This window comes from Notechis scutatus, chromosome 1 (genome assembly GCF_049901735.1).
Source record: "Notechis scutatus isolate UNSWTSFEM ecotype Mainland chromosome 1, rNotScu1.2, whole genome shotgun sequence".
Lineage (NCBI taxonomy): Eukaryota > Metazoa > Chordata > Lepidosauria > Squamata > Elapidae > Notechis > Notechis scutatus.
In genome coordinates, this window is record NC_142009.1 from 189,658,237 (window position 1) to 189,680,207 (window position 21,971).

Here is a 21,971-nt window from a genome sequence, read left to right on the forward strand (position 1 = left end):
ATTTATCACAGCAGGCAGAGGGAGGCATTGGAACATGTTTGGTTTATGGCTGTGTGTTTGTTCATGCTTCCTGCTTGACTTTGCGCTTTGGAGATGCGGAACTTCTCTTGCCAAGTGAGCCCTCATGGATGTGCTTTCAGTTTGTTTGGTGGACTTAGTTGTTAGAGCAACTTTCTATTGTTTTATGGACTATTTGGCCATTGCCTTGTGGACTAATCTTGGCCTGCTTGTGGCTGGATCTATTTGGGATAGTTCTCAGGCTGGGTGAAGGGAACTGCTGGGAGTATTAATGAACACTTTAGAACAACACATGTATGTGTGGTGGGGCAGTACACCATCCCTATACTCATGTTGGGTTTGATCCAACTGTAACCTGAAAATGAGAGCCCTACAACAATTGTAGCTCTTTTTTTTTTTAAATCATCATACCTCTAATTCGAGCCTGCTATTCACACACTCTTCCATCTTCTGTCTTTTCAGAATTACACTTCCGCTAAATGGAACAGAGGGAGGCTTAGTAAAATGCACTCTTGGTAGCAAGCCTGATTTCTTCCTCTCATGATCTGCTTCAAACGTATAGTCCAAAACTGGAGAAAGGAGAAGCGTGGGGGAAAAAAAAAAAAAACACTTGGCAATAGTAAGGCTAAGAGATACAGCACAATAAAAGTTGCACTCCCTCCAAGCTAGGTCGGGGAAGAAAACCACTCCACATGGTTAGCCAACTATCCAAATACTTTTGTTTTGAAAAGTGTCCCTGGAAATTATACTATAGTTTGTTTTATGATATAGTCTTGTGCTCATCCCAATTGCTATATTTGAACGCATTGGCACAATGAGTTAATTCAGCCACATGATGGTTGACAATCTCAAGAATTATGGTAGTGATGTGATGTGACTTTTGTTTTCAAAGGAAACAAACAGAAAAGCAAAAAGAGTGCCAGTGCTCTGCAGCCTTAACTGTTTTAACCCAACTTTGGCACAGGGTGGGGTGGGTGGGCATTAAAAATAAATAAATAAATGAATGAAACAGAACATATTTTTCTTTAAGTAGGCATTCAGTTCAATCCATTTTGAAGACTGTTCCTAAATTTCAGATCTTTCAGACTCAAGAGGCCAAATTCTGGCAACTGTGAGCCGAGACACATCCAGAATATCCAGACCGGACAATCTAGATTGGCTTCTTTTTCTTTCTTCAAATTCAACTGAAAGACTCAAGATTGATCTACAAAGAAAAAGAAAGTCACCATGGAGAAAACTCCTGCTAGGCTGATATTTCTCTGCAGTGACCTTGCAGTGTATTCACATACACAAAGAAGACAGGATGAGAAAGCTAAATTTCTGAAATCATCCACAAAAGTAATAAGGATGCTTTAAAAAAATTCAAGACTCTCAACTGGAGCTTGACTTTTTGATACTGTATTATTTGTGTTGGTGATTTGTTTGCTTGACAACAATATGGAAGTGATTTGCCCTGCCTTCTTCTGTGTTTTACTTCCCATTGTAAGTTACAGCCTTGGGATTTCCTGGTGGTCGTTTATCTAAGTACTAACAAGGCCAGAAACTACTTAGTTTTTTTCCCCCAAGATCAACAAAGTACTATCTTCTAGGACAATAATGATAGACAATTATTATTATAAAAACTTACTTATTTCTTGATTGAATTTACTCTCACTGGCTGTATATTCGAAACATGATCTAATGTTCAGGCTGCAAAAGTTCAAGAGGATAAAAGTGATTTTAAAAAGCGAGTTCTATATAACTCTTAAAAGTTGTAGGAAACTCAAGAAGGAAGGACCTCTTTTTGAGAGTCCTTCCTCTTATACTGGACTCTCAGACACATTTTAGATAGCTCAGTATTGTCAGTTGTCCTAAACAGCACAGTTTTGCACAAGGCCTGAGTTCTTTAGAAGCTAATTAAATAATGTACAAAGTCTCCTCTCTCTTGGAAAGCTTCCACATTGCGACTTTATCCTTGCCAGCCTCATGAAACTGAAATAAAATTAGCATGGAGTTGCCAGCTCCATCAGGGAGAGAAAATGTTGGCTATGTGTCTAGGTCTGCACCCGAGCACAGAATTCCAATTAAGCATTGAAACTTCCTGACTCTGCTGCACCACACATTTCTTATTCTAACTCTACCAACAAGTCATCACTGAGGAGAATAAGGAAACAGAACAGTCCTTTGTTTGCCTTGCTCTCTCCTTCTGGACTAAGGCTGGATTTTGTTCAGCTCTTTCTAGAGATGCTAGCGCAGGAATCTGATACGAAGCACATGTTCTACAACAGAGGTAGGACCATCCTTAATGAAGGGGTGATGCATTTATTCTGTGCAACCAACTTCTGAAAGAAACATCCTAAAAATATTAATGGGCTAATTGAATACCCCTATGACGATACGTTACACCAAGATATGACTAAAGTTCCACATAAACCACTTAAATGTAAATTCTTTTTTGCTAAAAATGGAAACAAAAACAAAAGGGTCAGTGGCTTACCAAAGTTTACTGGACACTTCACAGTTCTCCATATTCAGATCAATTTTGTCTGGTGAGATCATAAGGGATTTCTTAATGCTTATTACAGGCCTTGATCTTGTGAGACGTGAAGCAAGGAGAGAAAAGATCATTAAAATAAAAGTAGTAAGAGAAAAGAAGAATGGCATTGCACTAATAAATAGTAAGAATAGCTTGAAGCTTCCGTCTTAAGATTAGGATGTCACGCAAGGAGAATGAAAGCTACCCTGCTTTATTTTGTATAATAGTATATTAAAATCATACCTATCTACGAAACTGGACCTAGGCAAATAGTAATAAGGCTATTTCAAAGTTTAGCATAGCTTCACATTGGAAATAATTTAGAAACAGTTTCTTAGTCTTGGTGACTTTAAGATGGGTGGACTTCAACTTCCAGAATTCCACTTTGCTGGCTGGAGAATCCTGGTAGTTGAAATCCACCCATCTTAAAGTCACCAAGGTTGAAAAACATCCATCTAAAATGATAGGAACAAGAAGCAACTGATTTGCATAAAAATCAACACATCAGAGCCAAGATAGTTTGAATTCAAAATATTCTTCACACCCCTTAGTAACCTAAGAGTTGTTATGGAATCAATCGGTCTTACAAATTTGATAACTACTGTAGCTGAATAAACTTACTTTAAAAACCTCTTTTATTTATGGGGACAGTTAAACTATAGTAAGGAGAGCACATACCTGTAAACTGAAACAGTATCTGAAAGAGATCCAACAGCAATGTCAGGGTAAGAGTTTCCATCAAGATCCATATTTCCAGTGATAGAGTACCCAAAGAATGGGACATTTTTTTCACCTTCAAGAATCTAGAAATGCAAAACGAAAGCATACAAATGCAGCACAGTGTTAAACTATCCCTTTAACGTTCAACGTGTAGGAACCTATGCTGAGATATCCACAAGATCAGGTGTCTATGGAGATTTTCAGTCACCCAGGTCATGGATGTTCCAAAGGTGCTTTTTCAAAAGGCAACTGGACTTTCTTATTTTTCTTTGAAGACGCTTAGAAAAATCCTCAAGAAGCTTCTTGGATGAGAAGCAAAATGTCTTCAAAGAAAAAGAAACTCCAGTTCCCTCTTGAAAAAACACCTTTGAATTACGCCGTCTTCGGTCTGACTTAAGCATGGTATACAAAATCATACATTGCAATGTCCTACCTGTCAATGAATACTTCAGCTTCAACCATAACAACACAAGAGCACACAATAGATACAAACTCAAAGTAAACCGCACCAAACTTGACTGCAGGAAATACGACTTCAGCAATAGAGTGGTCAATGTCTGGAATACTCTACCCGACTCTGTAGTTTCTTCCCCAAACCCCAAAAACTTTAACCTTAGACTGTCTACTATTGACCTCACCCCTTTCCTAAGAGGTCTGTAGGGGGCGTGCATAAGCGCACCAACGTGCCTACCGTCCCTGTCCTATTGTTTCTCTTATTCTTTTATTTTTCTTATATGTAACCATTTCATGTATTCACAACTATGTATACATTTATACTTATTATCTTGTAAACAATTGGCAAATCAAATAAATAAATAAATAAATAAATAAATAAAAGATCAGATGCTTTCATCAACATAACCGAAACAGCATTGCACTGGAAGCTCCGTCCTGTTGTACATGGACATGACATCATAATGCCAGTAAAGAAGGGACATAATTTGCAGAACAACAATGCAACACTGCTTTCTTCATTTAGCTCCCACCCATTTCTAGACAAGTCTTGGGGTGTCCCTTTAAGTCAACCTTGACTCTTGGCAATTTCCCAAACATATCCACTGAATAAGTTGCTTGCCATTGCCTTCTTCTGAAATGCTTTTCAGCCTCCAAGTCTGTGGTTGAGAGAAAGTGACTGGCAATTCTATCACCTACAGTATTAAATAGATGGGGGAGGGAGGGAATCAAAAGTATGCTAGACAGAATGAAAGCTGCAAGATCACTGAACTGCAAGTGGCAATTTATTTCAAGCCTTAGACCCTGCATTTTCCTAAACAGGAAACAATATAAAAAGAATATTCTGGTCAAACTGAGCTTTGCTCAAATGACAAAACACTTCTGAATTGTGAAGAATTTTGCTGTTTGCTGTTCTTTTAATTTTGTTTGATTTGCCAGTTGTAACTTACTTTTTAATCCCCATGCTTAGTTTGTCCATTAGTTTCTAATTCATCCCAGTTTCTATCCACAACTAATGTCTACATGCATAAGAGTCTTGCATCTCTTCATCACTCTTGTCAAATTGTAAGCTTTTGTTAGAATTATTGACCTACAGACTTAAGAATTTATTGTTGACTGCTCAGAACAGGTAGTCAATTTTTTCTAGATTTCTTGAATGCATAATACTTATGAATAATGGAAGAATCAATGGCAATTAAGAGAAATTATATCCGTATTTATCTGAGGTCATTTCTTCACTTCATATATGAAGAAAACTTATGATTTGAAACAGAAAAGAAGAATCAAAAACCTGATTGAAAAAAAAATATTCACAAAGCTTGCAGGAAAGAAGGATCCAAGCCTAAATGTTGGTAGTTGATAGGCTCATTTAAACACCCTAAATTTAAAAAGCACATGTTGCTTTTGCAAGTAAGACAGCTCTTGAAAAAAACCCTAAACTATATCTAATATAAACATAAAGCTATATCTAAGAGCCGTGGTGGCACAGTGGTTAGAATGTACTACTGCAGGCTACTTCTGCTGACTGCTGGCATTTCAATTCTCATCGGCTCAAGGTTCACTCAGCTTTCCATCCTTCCAAAGTCGGTAAAATGAGGACCTAGATTGTTGAGGGCAATATGCTGACTCTGTAAAACCGCTTAGAGAGGGTTGTAAGGCCCTGTGAAGCAGTATATAAGTCTAAGTGCTACTGCTATTGCTAATGTCCTTATATCAAGGGAACAGTATCGATATACTGCATGTTTCTGTATTTCCTGCCCTTTTCTATCCTTCAAGTTCAGATATAAAAAGACGGAAAAACCGGAGCACTGAAAAGGAGAATAGGAAGAGGAATACCTATGGTTTTCCCGTCCCCAACATTTTGGTTCCTGAGCATTCTCTTTGGAGTTGTGGTCATTGGAAACAGTGGTGCACCATCAATAACATTTTTGCAAGTGCAACACAGTGCATTGCCTTCCCTATACCAATGCAATGACTTCTTCCCAATCCAGCATCATCCTCCCAAGTTCCCTACTGCCCTCCTTCCCTTCCTGCTAAGGAAAAATAGCAGTTTTGCTGTTGTTGGAGAGAGGCAAAACTCTTTTTATACCCATTAACTGTGCCTTCTTGTGAGTCCATGTCATGGTAGCATAAACAGAGACCTAGGTCCACTAGATTCCTCAAGACGTGTTTGAGACTAACAAAGGATTCCAACTCCCACAGGAATTCTACATAGAAAGTTCTTTTCAGACTATCATAAAGGAGTGTGGAAAGGTAATGCATGCATGGCAAACTGAATATGATACAACGCCCTCCTTACACATTAATTAAATGTGACCTGATCTGCACAGAGCTGAAAACAGGGAGGATTAAAAGGCAGAAAAGAAGTGGACCAGCACTTCTGGAAGAAAGGAAATAGGAAGGAAGCTCTGAAGCTTCCTTGGGGGTAATACAATATTAGATAAAATAAATATAGTGTAAAAAGTCAGTAAGTGATGGAAGCTGATGACTTGAATGACTTGGGCAGCTGTTCAGGATCAAGTGAGTAGATAAAAGAAATGAAATTCCACTATACCCAGAAGGCAAATGTTGCAAGTTAATACCTGTGCTGGTTTTGTGTTTATTCCATTCCTGGAGCCATGATAGAGATATACCTTGCCAAACTCTTTAGCATAAGGAGCCCCTACAGCAATATCTGTATTTTAAAAAGAAGATTAGAGAAAAGAAAACACAATACTCAGGATGATCTTTCTTATTTCTAAACATGGGTTGTTTACATGGGATAACAAAACAAGCATGCAAAATTTTAGCAAAAGAGAGAGAACTATAAAATGACAAATCTCTAAATTTCAAGTAACAAATTATAAATTAAGCCACAAAGAATACGTTTTTCAAGGTGCAAATTTCCTAAGGATAAATGAAAATTTCAAAATGTTTGAATTTTAGACAAAACGCTGCTCAGTATTCCATGGTATTCGTAGCTCTATGATGTCAGTTTTGTTGACTAATTTTAAAACAAAACATGGGATGTAAAAATGATAAATAAACTACACAAAAATAAATGAATAAAGAAAAAAATTATTGGCTCCGAAGAAGTATGGATTAAGCATTATGTTGCATTCAGGTTTCTGGATACTTTGGGCCAACTGCTGAATGTTAACAAAAAATCCATGCAAATCCAAATCCATACAATACATACAAGTTTCTTTCCTGCTTACCTGGAAAGCCGTCTTTATTAACATCACCAATGTTTTCAACTGCAATCCCAAACATGGAGTCTTTAGTTCCATTGAGGCGAATTGGGTTTACTGTGTCCCATTTGCCTTCCTGATTAATATACACATATGCAGCACCACCAATTTCTCCATCTCTTTCAAAATACTGTGGGGCTCCAACAACAATATCTTGCCAACTGAAAAAGTAGAGCAAAAATTGGTTTTAAGTTCTCTCTCTCTCAAAAAAAAAAAAAAAAAAAAAATACTCCCAAGCAACTTTGAAGAGATCCGATCAGTTAAACAACTCTTGCTCAATGCATGGTGCAAAAAATGGGAGCGATTTGCTTGAATCAAGCTGGATTTCTAGCTCCTTTGTGAACACCAACGTCTTTCTTAGAAAAGAATGCTAGTAAATACTCAGAATTTTCTTAAAATACTTACGAAAGCAACGATTATCCTTGCTTTTAATTTTTTTTTCATTTTTTCTCTTCTACCTATTTTGATAATTTCCAAACACTAACCAGTTTTAATCCTGCTTTTTTCCTCCCTTGCAATCAGCCAAGACCAGCTAAGTGCTAACCACCATATAATCATCCGTGAAGAAAAAATTCTTAACTGCGGCTTTAAAAGTTTCAACAATGAAGAGCCATTGCTGGATATGAATGATGGAAAATGCAGTTAGACACATCAGGAGTTAAGAGAAGTCCTCTTATATTGCTTTATAATAGTCTTTAGTGGTTGATTATCACAAAGGTCCTGCAATGCTGGTTGTAACGCTTCCAACAGGTTGGTCATCTCATGGCATTTATGAGTTTCCTCATTTGGACCTAGATTTGCTTCTTAGGAAATATCACTCTACAAAGCTAAGCATGATTCAATCAAAATTCATGGCTAAGATATAACTTACATTCTAGAATCTTAGTTCTTCATCGTCATCATCATCATCTTTTTAGCCTTCCTGAACTTGATACCTGCTGCGTGTATTTGGAGTAAAGGATTTTCTGTTTAAAGTATAAAAGATCTGGCTGGTGGCTTTTCTGAAAGGGATACAGGGGTTGTTTCTTATGCTGTGGTTGCCCACTGCTATTTCTGCAGAGAAAGAACCCAATTCCATTCCCACTTTGCCAAAAAGATTGGATCACGCACCACAGAAAAACAACTGGGAGATATGAAGGAGAGGAATCTTACCCATCACTGTTGAGGTCCACAACGGCCACATCATAGCCAAAGGAAGAGGCCAGCCCCTCGCCTTCAAATATGTGTACAGAGGACAAGGCCCGCTGGATGTCACTGTCTTTTTTCAAAAGGACCACAGCCCCACTATGGTTGGCTCTCGGGGCACCGGAAACAAAAGTGGTCTCCTCTTGAGAGATTATCCCTTTCCCAGAGTCCAAAGAAAATCCTAAAACAGAACACAAATATTCATATAAACAACTGACACTGTGATCTGTAATAGTGCCTGGCAACTATTGTTATGTTAAAGGAGGGTTAGGAAAGTGTGACAGTATGCCTGTATACACTTTGGATCACAACAATTATTTTTTCCTTTTAAACAGGAGGTCCAGGTTAAGGGGAAACACATACCCCGACTTTTAGGCACATCAAAGCAAAAACTGTCCGCTAATGTTGTAAGGCCAAAACTGCATGCATCTCAGGACAGATGATTTCTATAGAGGCCACATTTCCTTAGAGGTATCTCGGGAAGCTATGGGCCAGCGGTAAGTAAGAGGGAAGTTCAGATGAGTACCACTTTTATCTGCCTCACACCTTTCTCGTGGGGTCCTTGGTGCTCAAAGGAGAGCAAACCCCAATCCTTACTTGCACTGATGATGTTACTTAGTTTGATAATGAAATGTTTTCAAGAAAACAGCCAAGCTCAGAGAGCACCAAGGACCCCTCATTTCAACCTTCAGCTACTAATATTCTCTTCTCTAAGTATCTTTCTCTTTTTCCCCTTGTTTTTTTTTTTTTTTGTTTGTTTGCAAGAGAAGGAACAACAGGGCTGAGAAGGACCTTTTCATCTTCTCAAACATCTGTATGCATTGGATTGAAATTATTTTCCACTGTCTCCCAACCCACTTGTTTGACTAAAGCTGATTAAAACAAAAAAAGGACAACTTTTTCTCCCTCCCTCACACATGTAGAGACACAAATATCACATCCCATGTACAACTTTTATGTATCCATTCTTCAGTCTATAAGTGCACACTTCATACATCCGTTCATTTATTTTGATATACACATCCACCATTTTCATATATAACACCCACACACATCACAAAACCAAAATGCAAAATGAGGAAGAGGATGAAGAAGACAGAGATGCAATAGATGGCAATTTCCTACCCTCAAACAGAAAGATAGTTACACAGGCACATATATACAGTGTGTACACATACAAACCCAACTTCAATATATTGACTAATTAAACATACAATCTATTTCAGTGATGAGTGAACATTAACCCCCCCCCCCAAAAAAAAAACCCTGCATGCACTTTAAGATGACTGTGCCCCTTACCTACAGCACCCCTATGATGTTCAATGCATATTCACACTATCATGGAAAATGGCTCATACTCTCACACCTCAAAAAAGGGCATGCTTTGCCAAGAATGTTGAATTAGAATTAATTTGCCAAATACTCTATGTTAGTTTTTATAGGACTCACATAGTGCCAGCCAAATGTACTCCCAGTTTTGATAGCACCAGTGGTGTAATTACTAGAGGCACCTGGATAAAGTCCTTCAAGAATGTGAAAAGAACAATAACAAAAACTGGAAAAGTCATATGCTTAAATTCTATGTTATGAACAGAACTACATGTTATACACAGTGATCGTTCTTAGCCGTTTACAGGATTTGTAGTTTATCATTCCTTCAATCAACTGGGAGGAAGAGCAGTTGTAAATCAGGTGCATCACTCTATTTACCTTTCCTTTTCTTATTTCTTTCTTTCCTGTCAGAACTTTAAATATGGTGGGCAAATATCACCTTTAATTTCTGGCCCACAATGATAATGGTGAGAGTTGGGTGGTGCTTACAGAAGTGGGATGTTGGGTGTGGGTGGGCCAAGAACTGTTTTAATAGCAGTCAAAGGGATAGTTTTGGTTGTCTCAAGACCCAGGCAGAGAGGCTGAGTTGGTAGATCCTCAATTGTGACATTTTGTAGGGCTCAATCCTCTTCCTATTACTGTTTAATGTTTTATATGGCACCACTGGGAGATGTCACCCATCAGAAATACCATCAGAATAGCAGTGATGCACAGCTGTACTTCTCAATTCTGAGCCAAGCTGAAGATACCTTGAACTAGTGTTGGGAGGCTGTTTGGATATAGAATCGAACCCAAGTAAGACAAAGTCATTGAAGGGACCTCTACTGGTTCAATTTCTGAAGGAGTGACTCCCTTTCCTTTCACCTTTCAGTAGGAATAATAGCTTTAATTGTGTTCGAGGTGCTTTTCATTTTTCCATTGAGAAGCCCTGATTATTCTCTTTCAGGCATGGTTTCAGGCTATTCACCTTCTGAATATAATAATTACCCCCAGCACCTGTTATTTATACATTTAGAAATAAGGCTGTCTATGAATTCATGCATTGTATTCAGGGAACAAAAAGACCCATTACCCAAATCTGAAAAAAACATATTGTTAAGTGTAATTAAGTGTAAACAACACTTGCTTCTCTTATATAATTTTTTTTGAAAAAGAAATAAAACCTATTGCCTCTCTTTCAAAAAAAACCCAAACCTTAAAGGTCAGTTAGACAGGAAGAGGAAGACTTTAATTTGAACCAAAGAGATGTAGCTGGTTTGGTGGTCCAGTTCATAGAAACTGGTGTTACAATTCTGTCTAAGGTGAGAGGGGCGTTTGATCATCAGAAAAATCACTAATAATAGCAGGAAGATGGTAGTTAAGATGAGAGGCTCAGTTACAAAATGTTGACAAGATTGAGGGTAAATGGAGAACCTGGTGGAAAAGTGCTGGAAAAATGAGGGGGCCAGCCACACATCATTGCAAACAAGATATGTCCAGCTCTGTGAGTCTTCTACCAAGTAAGCCAGTCTTTGAAAAATTGTGAATAAGGTGCCAATCTCTAGAGAGCTGAAACTTCCTGTCATGCCTGTAGGACAGTAAATGAATGATTTGCTGAAGAAACTTAAACTTTGGTTTTTAAGCAAATAGGCCAGAGGTGAGGAACTATGGCCCCTTTATGACTTAGGGACTTCAACTCCCAGAATTCCTGAGACAGCATGACTGGCTCAGGAATCCTGGAAGATGAAGTCCACAAATCATAAAAGGTTCATAGTTCCCCACTTCTAATATAGGCAATTAAAAACTAAAAGGCAGTAGGACAAAGCACAAGGCTACTGCAAACCATAGATTCCCCTATTGAATTAAGTTCCCTTTTCCACTAAAATGTATTATTCTTAACTATTTAGTTTGATAACAGTTCCATATAACCATTCATGCGATATAATTATCAAAGATATGGAAGAGGTGTTGGGGATGTGTACTATCATAAAATATTATTTAAAAGATAATAGCACATTTTATGGGGAATGGGGCAGGGATTTTGGCCCAGAGATGTTGGGTTTAATCACACATCCCCATTATGTATAATATGTAGTTCTACCCCATTTCACCTGCATCAAATTCTGATAGCGGTATATATACATTAAAGTGAGTATGTACCACAAATTATATATATATAATTCCTAGCTTTTAAAAAAAAAATCTCATACAAGATAAAAAGTGGGATGCATGTGATAGAAAAGAAAATCTGGACTGCTTCACTGCTGCCTTTCCAATTCTCAATTTGAGAACAACATTGTGAGGTAAGAGATTTAGATAAGATGGTGATGATGATACATTTTACTGACTAAATATTCCAATACCATTTCTTTGGCACTACTATATTCACCCAATTATTTCCTTTACCTGTTTGGTAAGGGAGTCACCCAAAGGATGACCATAGTCCATATGTCTAATAGGTCTTCTGATTCCATTATCATCTCTTTGACTAAGCATGCATTTGATAGTTCCCAGATTTTGTTTACTCAAACCACCATCTCCTGTAAGTCTCTTATCTCATCTACGCTTTTCCTCAGACATGCTTTGACTTGAAATGGAAGTCAAACGATGATCTCTGAAGTGTCATGAATGAAAGCAGATGGGTTGGTGCTTTGGAAGTCACAAACCTAAGTAGCTATTCATCATCAAATCAGCAGGTTTGTCTACTCTGACACTGGGCGGCAGTGTTTTGTACACAAACTGATCAGGGTTGGCATAAGACACGCTTGTCATAAAAAGAAGACCTGCAATGATGAGTAGAAAGAAAAAGCAGGGAAGAAGAAAAAGTTAAGCAGAGAGCAGGAAAAAAAAATAGATAGTTCCATGCAATCCAGCTGAAGTGCTTGCTACTACAAATAAAGGACAGCAAAGAAACACATTGTGATAGTATACAGCAGGGGTTGGCAAGCTATTTCTGTAACAGGTGGGATCCTGTTCCTCCTTTGACCCTGTGAGAATGATTGGCAAGTCGACAGGCCAAGGAACATGATATGATAGCCAATATAGATGGTAGAGCTAGCAATAGGCTGCCACTACCTAGGAAAATCTGCCTCTGGCCCTCAGCCCCACCCCTCTCCCCAGGAGCTCAGTTGAGGCTCACACCTGGCAATCTGCTACCTGCCTGCCTGTCCATTCTTTACATGTAGACCATAAAAACACAACATAGCCGTCTGGATTTGTCTCATGGCCATAGTTTGCCAACCCCTGGTATAGAACATTAATCAAAAAAACAGGATAGCCAATAACAGGTTTCTCCAACTTGGCATTCTCTACATGTCATGGAACTACAATTCCCAGAATTCCAATGGTCATGGTAGCAGAAAGGTTTGTGAATTGTAATCCTAATATATGTCCATGTTAGAAAGCTAAGTCTAGAGATAACACTTTCTGGAATGTAAATAAAGCTGATGTGTTGTTGTTTTTCATTAGCAAACACTACTAAATGAAATTGCCATACTTATTTTTGTTATCCCATTTGTGGAGAGCTATTTTATGCTGTTTTCTTCCCAGCTTTCACCTTTGTGTTCCATCCTAGCTGTGAAAAACTGTGGATGCCCCCTGTACCAGCAATAGGCAAACCAATGGCACATACAATGCTTACAGAAGATCCATGAATAAAGAATAAAGATCTTTCCTCACTGACAGTCACAGTAAGTTCTATGTTTTACTTACGGATTCAGGATCCAATGTAGTGTAGCCACCAAAGCTATACAAAGCTGTGGTTATTTTTCACTGAACCCAGGTTCAATGCGTCCCATCCCCTCAGCATTTAAAAGCAGGTTAGTAATTCCCATGCAATGCAGAATTCTATCAACATTACAAAGAAGCCCCAGGGGTTAAACTGATGGTTCTGGAATGTTGCTTCAATGCTTTTGCTACAGATATATGTTTGCATCCTGTTCAGCAACCAGCAACTTATAGCCTCCTGAGGCTTTGTGTTTGAAATAGAGCTACTGATCCTCAAACCATACTCTTGCATGAGAGAGAGAGAGAGAGAATTGTTAAATCACAGAGTAAGAATTTCCAAGTTGACAATTGCGCCTCTGATATCTTTCTTCATGTTAGTGGCTCTTAAGGATTCTACAACCAGGATGCCATCTGTACTTTGGAGGAGACCTAAAAATGGCAGCATGAATGGCCAAAGCTTTGATCAAAATTCAAGCTTTCCGTCATCTCCAAACTTGGCAACTTTAAGACTTGTGGACTTCAACTCCCAGAATGCTCTATTGCCTTCTGGGATGATTTGAATTTGGCCATTCGGATGGCCATTTTTCCTTTCAGTTCTCTCAAGAGCTTAATCCTACCTAAATAACTGTTAGCAGGAACAGGAACCAGGGACTCCTTTCGCAGGCTTTCACCCCCAACTTCATAAGGCCCATCATCAAAGATGCCCATTTCATCAAGGGTGTGATTCTTTTGCTCTGCACGTACCACGCCTAGAAAAATGAAATGGCAAAACAGAACAAAAACAAAAGATGGGATGAATGTTAAAGGATGGGGAACATTAAATAAAATAGTTTTAAAATGGAAGGAGCAAAGAAACACTTATGAAAGGGAGTGACCACAACTGAGCCCAATTCTATCCTTGGTTTGAATACAATGACATAATGAATGGTACAAATAAAGATTCTGGAAAATAGGGTCAGGGAAATATGAACAAACACCCTCCCCCCAAAAAAATCTGCATATTGTATTGGTAGTAGACATGTGGCATGTACACACCTCAAAATGTACTCTGCTTGAGAGAATGGGGTGGGTTGCAGAGTCTGGATTATTTTGGCAAAATCAAGTTTGCTCAAGAGATAGGAAGGAACAGAAACTGTAAAAGAACAGGAAGAGAAATCAGAGCTTTTCAAGAGTACAGAAAGATGAGAAAAGGTACAGAGATGCCAAGGGAATTTGAAAATAAAATGCAGATTGGAAATGAACATGAGTTACTTTAAGCTTTGTGGGATACATTTCCAAAATAAATCAGTTTCATAACTAGAATACTGAGTGGCTAACTCTTGTGCCAATCAGAAAGTCATTTCTTTCCCCTTAAATTTAAAAGGAGAAAAGGCAGCCTAACACACATTAAGCAAACTGACAAAAGCAAAACTTCCTTGTGGCCTGAATCACTCTTCCAGAACCCTGCTGAGAGGAAGGCCTCCAAGACATAGGAGAAGCATGAGCATCAGCTGAGCAACAGTTTTAGAACAAAAGGAATTGGCTTCTGTGCTGTCAAATCGTTCCTCCAGCATGGTGGCATAAGTTTTCCATTGCTATGTGGTGATGCAGGAATTAGGTAGGTGGCTTAGCAACACAAATCAGATGCTCTACCACAAAACGATACTCTGCCCTATTGGTTTTGAATGTTTCCCCTCCCATGACCATTATCATCTATTTCCTATCCCATCTTACATTGTTTAGGCGGCTGCAAATGGAATGGAAGGGATAGAAAAATGTTCCTTTTATGAATTCGCTATACAGTAGATAAATCATCTTAGGAACCAAATTGGGGGAGGTAAGTATAAGAGCTGTGACATAAACATTAAAATCAACAGGAATTCAAGTACTAGGAGGAAAAGTCTCTAGAGCTGGTATGCAACAATAATGTCAACTGGGCCTGAGGTGTATCGATAATGGAATGATAATCGAGAATTGGAAAAGCTGAAGCAATTCCAGAATGGAAATTAATTTAGTCATTAATAAGAAGTTAAAGTCATAAAAATCACATGATCTTACTCTCTTTTATGCCTTAAGTAAGCCTTTTTGAACTTAAAAGCGCAAAGTTCAAAGTATAAAGATATTCAAAATACAAGCAGCCCTTAATCTTGTGTCTAGACACCTCAGGAATCATAACCCTTTCCTGCCATGCCTAATATTGTTGTTGCATGTTGTTTTTTTCTAATTCTCTGAGAGACACTGGAGAGTTTTGATTGGCGTGGCGTGGCAAAACTCTTCTAAGAGCTTTGCATTCTCAATGGCCCAAGCGCTGATGCCAAAACAGATCTACCTGTGGGATTTATAGGGATGCTCCACAAGCCACAGAGAGGAGCTGTAGCTCCATGTCATTAAATAATGCTTCACAAAGAGAAGGTGATAGCGTGTCAAGTGAAAAGGATCATATCACAGGTGACAGCAAATGAAGAAGCAGAACAGAAAAGACCTGCTGAAACTCTGTAGAATTCGGGAAGTCAGAGCCAACAATAGAAAGAGAGATGGACTGATACTTTCCTTCAGCCTAAAGCATCTTTTCATGGTTCCCTACGTTCTCCTCCTATGACCAAGAAGGCAGGGAATGAAGTTGGGGCATATGGTGAGTCAGTCACCAGTGTGTGCTGATTTCTGGTTACAGGAAGTCCTTCACTAAAACAAGCTGTTAACGACCATTCAAAGTCAGCCTCAGAAAGAGTGTTTATGGCCTATGAAGTACTTCCCATAGCACTTCTGGCTGGTGTAAAATGTAACTCTTCCTTCTTGCAGTTACATGACTGCATTTTGGATACTTAGAGATCAGCTTACATTTACAACCAGTTGCTAAGCACCCCACAATCATGCAATTGCCATGGGGAAGCCAGCAAGACATGATGCAAGCACTGGTAAAATATACATCGTTCAAATGTTCTGTCAAATAAAACTGTCCACTAAGCATAACTACTTCCATTCACTTTTTTTTAGAAACTTAAAAACCACTGAATAGACTGCACAACATTCTCTCACAAAAGAAACAGGACTTTTCCCTGACCAGGTAAAAGCCTTAAAACTAAGCATGGTGGCAGCAACTACTTACAATTGAAGTACAGCAACAGCTAAATCTGATACCTTATCTCAGAAAAGTCCAATTTTCTTTGACAAAAACCCAGTATGTGGACAGGTAAGCTTTCACACGGAAACACCTTGTGCCAAGGCACAAAGATTGTACAAGGCTTATGTGTCAGGCACAGGTGTACACTGCAAGGATTTATCACAAGAAGAAAAAGGCAAGGCAGAGGAGAATTCCACAGCTGTTGGTATAACAAAGAGCACAAGAAAACTGCTTGGACAGAGAAAAAAGGGAAATGGTGGAGAAGAAGGGCGGGAGGGAGCTGTGTTTTACGGCTTCTCTGCATAACTAAGATGGGACAAAGCCATGGGCTCTCCGGCTTAATCACTAAATGAAATTTCAGCCGGTTTCTCTCTCCCTCCTGATTACTTTGGCTTTCAAACCAATTTTCTACTCAATGAGGTTAATGGAGTTTCAGTTGATAGAGAGAGAAAAAACAGCAATAATCTAGGCGACTTAATGTAAATGCCTACTGGTCTGCATGCGTGAATGTGTGTGTTATGTGTGCATATGCAGGCATAACATAGATATTCCCTTTGCATAAACCTCAATGCTGTATATTATTTATTTATTAAATTTGTTTGTCGGCCGTCTTGCCACAAGGCGACTCCAAAAAGATGCTTTGCAGGAGAGAAGGTAATCCTTGTTTTACCTGTTGGTGCTTCACTTGTGAAGCTGCATCTTTTCCTGGGCTCAGAGGGTACCTGCATAATCCCCAGAAAAAACATCTTTAAGCTAAATTTTACTGCTGTCTGTCCTGAAACACCTTGTCACCGTCTTCCTTAATTCAATCTCTGTGAGTACAGGTAATCCTCGACTTATGACCACAATTGAGTGTAACATTTCTGCTGTTAAGTGAGACATTTCTGCTGTTAAGTGAGTTTTGCCACAGGTGTTAAGGGAATCACTGCAGTAGTTACATTAGTAACCCGGTTCTTAAGTGAATCCTGGTTTCCCCCATTGACTTTGCTTATCAGGAGGGGCACCAAAGGGGGGATCCCATCACACCAGGACACAGCAACCGTCATAAAGAAGAACCACTTGTCAAGCATCCGAATTTTGATCATAAGACTATGGGTGGTCATAAGTGTGAAAAATGATCGTAAGCCACTTTTCTCAGCGCTGTGGTAACTTTGAACGGTCACTAAATGAACCGCTGTAAGTCGAGGATTACCTGTAATACACCAGAAACTGTTCTTCAATTTTGGGGTGAGTAGCATAAAGAGTAGAGCATCATGGTTTTCAGCAGTGGTTATTATTCTGTAGGACAGGGGTCTCCAACCTTGGCCTCTTTAAAGACTTGTGGACTTCAACTCCCAGAGTTCCCTCTGGGAATTGAAGTCCACAAGTCTTAAAGTGGCCAAGGTTGGAGACCCCTGCTGTAGGAGACAGGATATATAATCTGGAAATGGACAATGGGAATGATAGGAACATAAAGAGGTTATACCTTTCCAGTTATAGGTCCCTGGTGCACCAAATACAATGTAATGATCATCTCTGGTAAATGTGGCTGCAACACCTTGCTGGCAGGAGCCAAACTTCTCATGGCCTCTCAATCGGCCGTCACAGAAACTCCATTCCCCGCCATCCATATACTCATTGCCAGAAATGGAAAGATCCTGACTCAGCACATAGCACCTCCCAATGATGTCTCGGGTTTCCTGATCCGTGTTGACATAATACCTTTTCTCATAGCGGTGTGCACAGGTCTGTAAAGCATCAAAAGCAAATTCGATCAGTCAACAGATCTGTCTCCTCTGTACGAATGAACAGGGCTGGTTTTCCAAACAATTAACTCTGAGCAGAAGGTCTGAAGATAAGCAAGCATGTCTTTGCTTTAACCAGACGGAACCGTTATCTTAAATGCGGCTTTCGCTGTAAAATGCAACCGTGCACTTCCAATCTTACGTACACTGCTTTGTTAACTGCACCTTTTGGAATCGTTTGTTTTGCTTTGTTTATTTTAGTCATCTATATATCAATGTGCCTTGTGTGTCAGGTCCATAAATAAGATGTAAGAGAGCACCCAAGACCGGTTCCCATCTTAACTGATCACAACTCTGCAAATCCTTTTGAAAGACAGCCTACACAATGCACAGGAGGGCACATAAAATGCCACTTTCCAAATCACTCAAGCAGGCACATCTTTTTCCAAGTTTGTGTGACTGCTCTGGAACCTGTCCCTGGCTGTCTTGGGACATGCGTGCATATACTGTTGCTTTGCTTCATTCCACAATTCTAAAAGAAAAGATACATACAGCCCTAAAAATTAAAAAAGAAAATCAAATGGCACAATAGCACAATTACAACCTTAGAGGTAACAATGATTAAACAATAGCCTGGAAAATAAAACTATATATTTTTTTCTTTTGTTTTTGAATGCTGTGGTGGGGTAGGATTTTATTGTGGAAATTGGGATTCAAGACTCTAGGGGATTACAGATTTTTGATGGGCTGGACCGTCAAACACCTATTTTTATTTTCACCTATTTGAAAACTTGGGGAAATCATTCCTAGGTTGCTTTATAGCAGAGGTCTCCAAACTTGGCAACTTTAAGACTTGTAGACTTCAACTCCTAGAATTCTCCAGCCAGCACTGGATGTTTTCGCTTCCGCAGAAGCAGCCTTCGGAAGAAGAGTTTTGCAACGGGTCCATGCGTAACAAGGAGGGACTCCAAACCAGACAGAGACTCTCTCCCATAGGACACGCCAAGCTTTGGTATGTCCCATGTCTGGATGCTCTGAACAGCTCATCTGGAGAAGGGGCGTTGGTGCTTACCTGATATGCCCATTCTCTGTGAGCTGTGAAGAGCATCCAGCCCCACCCAAAGTCCATCTGGCGTGGGTCCAATTCCGGCCAAGTCTACAGAGCAAAGGTGAAGAAGAGTGATGAGGAACTTATCACTTCGGCTTCGCCAAAACCGGGGACACTAAGGAGGAGCCTCAAGAAGGAGGAGTGTCCTCAGAATTCAGCTCAGCCTATCGGATGAGAGACAGAAGCACTTCAAGTCTTAAAAGTTGCCAGGCTTGGGGATCCCTGCTTTATAGCTTGACACCAGCATGGTATTTCTCAACCTTAATAACTTTAAGATGTGTGAATGACTCTTAGAATTCTGGTCCGGGAATTCTGGAGCAGAGGTCCATACATCTCAGTTTCCCAGGATGAGAAATACCAATTTAGCAGATCCATTTTTTGTGAGCTTTTAAAAAAAGTGGTTTGCAGTATATGTCTCCTTGTGATCTGTAGGTTGTCCACCTCTGGCTCTAAAATAGTACAGGTAAGTCCTCATTTAGCAATGACAATTGGGATCAGCAATCTGGTGGTTAAATGAAGTGAAGTAAAACCATGACTAGGCTTTTTTTTTTTTTGCTTTACAGACCTGCAAAGGTCATAAATGCGAGGGTTACTTTTTCATCACTGTCAATAATTGCGAATGGTTGCTGGACAAAGTAGACGCAAATGAGGATATGGGAAGTCCTCAATTAATGACTACTCATTTAGCAACTGTTTGAACTTACAACTGTGCTGGAAAAAAGTTACTTATAACGAGTCCTCACACTTCTGGCCATTGCGGCGTCTTGCGTGATCACAGTTTGAGACCTTTCCAACTAACTTCTAATAAGCACAGGTCAGTGGAGATGCTGGCAGGTCCCAAAGTCACAATCATGTGATGTCTCACTTAACAGCCACAACTGGAACTGCTGTTGTAAGTCAGCACGTTTGTGTGATGTTTTGCTCAACAACTGCTTTGCTTAGTGCTGGAATTGTCAGTGACAATTAGGGTTGTTAAGTGAGGAGTATCTATACAATCAAAATAATCCTAAAGATTTTTCAGTGTCCAAAAAACCAACAATGTTGAGGCTCAGAGAACATTCTGAAAACTTACCACAATTTTTCCACCAGGCCCCTGACTTCGCACAGTTACACCCATCCATTGGTCTTCTTTGCTTTCTTTTGCTGGGTCAGCTAAAAAAAATCAATGCAAAAAAAAGTTTCTTCTATTTCTACTGTTCCTTTTTAATTAGTATCTGTACAATTATGTGCAAATTATTATTCTCACTACGGATTCACTGAATATTATTTATACCTGCAATAGTCTTTAGGTGGCGCTGTTTATCTACAATATCAATACAAAGTTTTCTCTGATCAACACTGCATTTAGTACGGAGATATCATTATAGTATAAAATGTGTAAGGAGTCATATAATAAAATAGTAAAGAATGAAGTTGTTCTTTGCTCGTATTCACCTTCTTCATACAATTCCTCTTTCTTATTTGTTAGGTACTTCCCCCATTCTATCACAACAATGAATCAAGACTCCATGTTCATTGAACATCCTCATTTCTCATTCTGTTCTTGGGAATCTGTGCCTAGAAAACTCAGAAATTCTTTGACTTCTGTTTTTGACACATAACAACTGGTGGTCAGGGAATTGACATCACACTAATATATCTGCAAGACACTTTTTCCCCCCCAGGACTATATATACTTTTTGTAGCATCTATGAAACTGACCCAGAGGTGGTATTCAGCAGGTTCTGACCAGTTCTGGAGAACCGGTAGGGGAAATTTTGAGTAGTTCAGAGAACTGGCAAATACCACCTCTGACTGGAGAGTTTACAGTATCCTTCCCCTGCTATGCCCACCAAGCCACACCCACAGAACCGATAGTAAAAAAAAATTGAATCCCACCACTGAACTGACGCCTCTATTATACTTGAATTACATACATGTATTTTTGAAAGAGCAAAACCTGCTCAAATTGCCTACACGCAAAAACCAATAACAATGAAAACGGAAACTGGAAAAACTAGAGGGAATTGTATCCACATTTAAAAGTTATAATTAAAAATAAATAAATTAGAACTGCCAAATTGGATTCTTCCAATAGGTTCCTAAATAAATATTTCCATTCTGCCTAGGAAAAAAAAATCAAAGGTCCAGCTAGCTCACCTGTCTCATCAAATTTGATACGTGTGCAGGGTACCTCTGGAGTTTCGATGTCACAGCTGAACAACCCACCGGTTCTATTGGCTTGTTGCAATGGGAAAGCCTTTTGCCGAGGTGCACCAACCAGCAAGCTGTGGAAAGAAGACCAGAAGAACGTAATGGGGAACTGATAGATGAAGATGCAAATAAACACCAGGTATCACCTCATACACTTTTTTTCTGTTTTGAAAAATAAAATAATACAGGTAATTCCTCAACTGACGACCAAAACTGAGCCCAAAATTTCTGTTGTTAAGTGAAACAAACATCTGGTTGAGTGAATTTTGCCCCATTTTACAACCTTTCTTGCCACAGTTATTAAGTGAACACGGTTGTTAAGGGAATCTGGCTTCCCCATTGACTTTGCTTGTCAGAAGGTTAACGGAAGCAGGTCACATGACCGTGAGACACAGCAACTGTCATAAATAGGAGTCGGTTACCAAGCACCTGACATTTTGATCACATGACCATGGAATGCAGCGACGGTCGGAAATGTGAAAAATGGCCATAAGTTACTTTTTTCAGTGCTGTTGTAACTTCGAATGGTCACTAAATGAACAGTTGTAAGTCCCAAGGACTACTTGTATTAGCATTCTTTAGCTTGCTTTAAGTTTCTTGTTTAGATATGGTTTTGCACCAGCTGTGTGCATAAATTTTATAGAGAAGACCAAGTCTACTCTTTGCCTCAAGGGTTTCAAGCTTTTTT

General features: G+C 39.2%; 1 protein-coding gene across 1 annotated transcript in view; it reads right to left on the reverse strand.

Moving 5' to 3' along the window:
• The window catches only part of ITGA6 (integrin subunit alpha 6), a 64,611-nt gene that overhangs the window by 20,274 nt on the left and 22,366 nt on the right, over positions 1–21,971 (reverse strand). The window contains exons 2-12 of the mRNA XM_026677705.2: positions 21,230–21,357; positions 20,163–20,242; positions 17,724–17,985; positions 13,776–13,907; positions 8,089–8,302; positions 6,904–7,097; positions 6,289–6,380; positions 3,212–3,336; positions 2,495–2,590; positions 1,646–1,707; positions 430–587 (exon numbers count right to left, since the gene is read on the reverse strand). Of these exons, the coding sequence (XP_026533490.1) occupies positions 430–587; positions 1,646–1,707; positions 2,495–2,590; positions 3,212–3,336; positions 6,289–6,380; positions 6,904–7,097; positions 8,089–8,302; positions 13,776–13,907; positions 17,724–17,985; positions 20,163–20,242; positions 21,230–21,357 (1,543 nt within the window). The remainder of the gene's footprint in view (positions 1–429; positions 588–1,645; positions 1,708–2,494; positions 2,591–3,211; positions 3,337–6,288; positions 6,381–6,903; positions 7,098–8,088; positions 8,303–13,775; positions 13,908–17,723; positions 17,986–20,162; positions 20,243–21,229; positions 21,358–21,971) is intronic.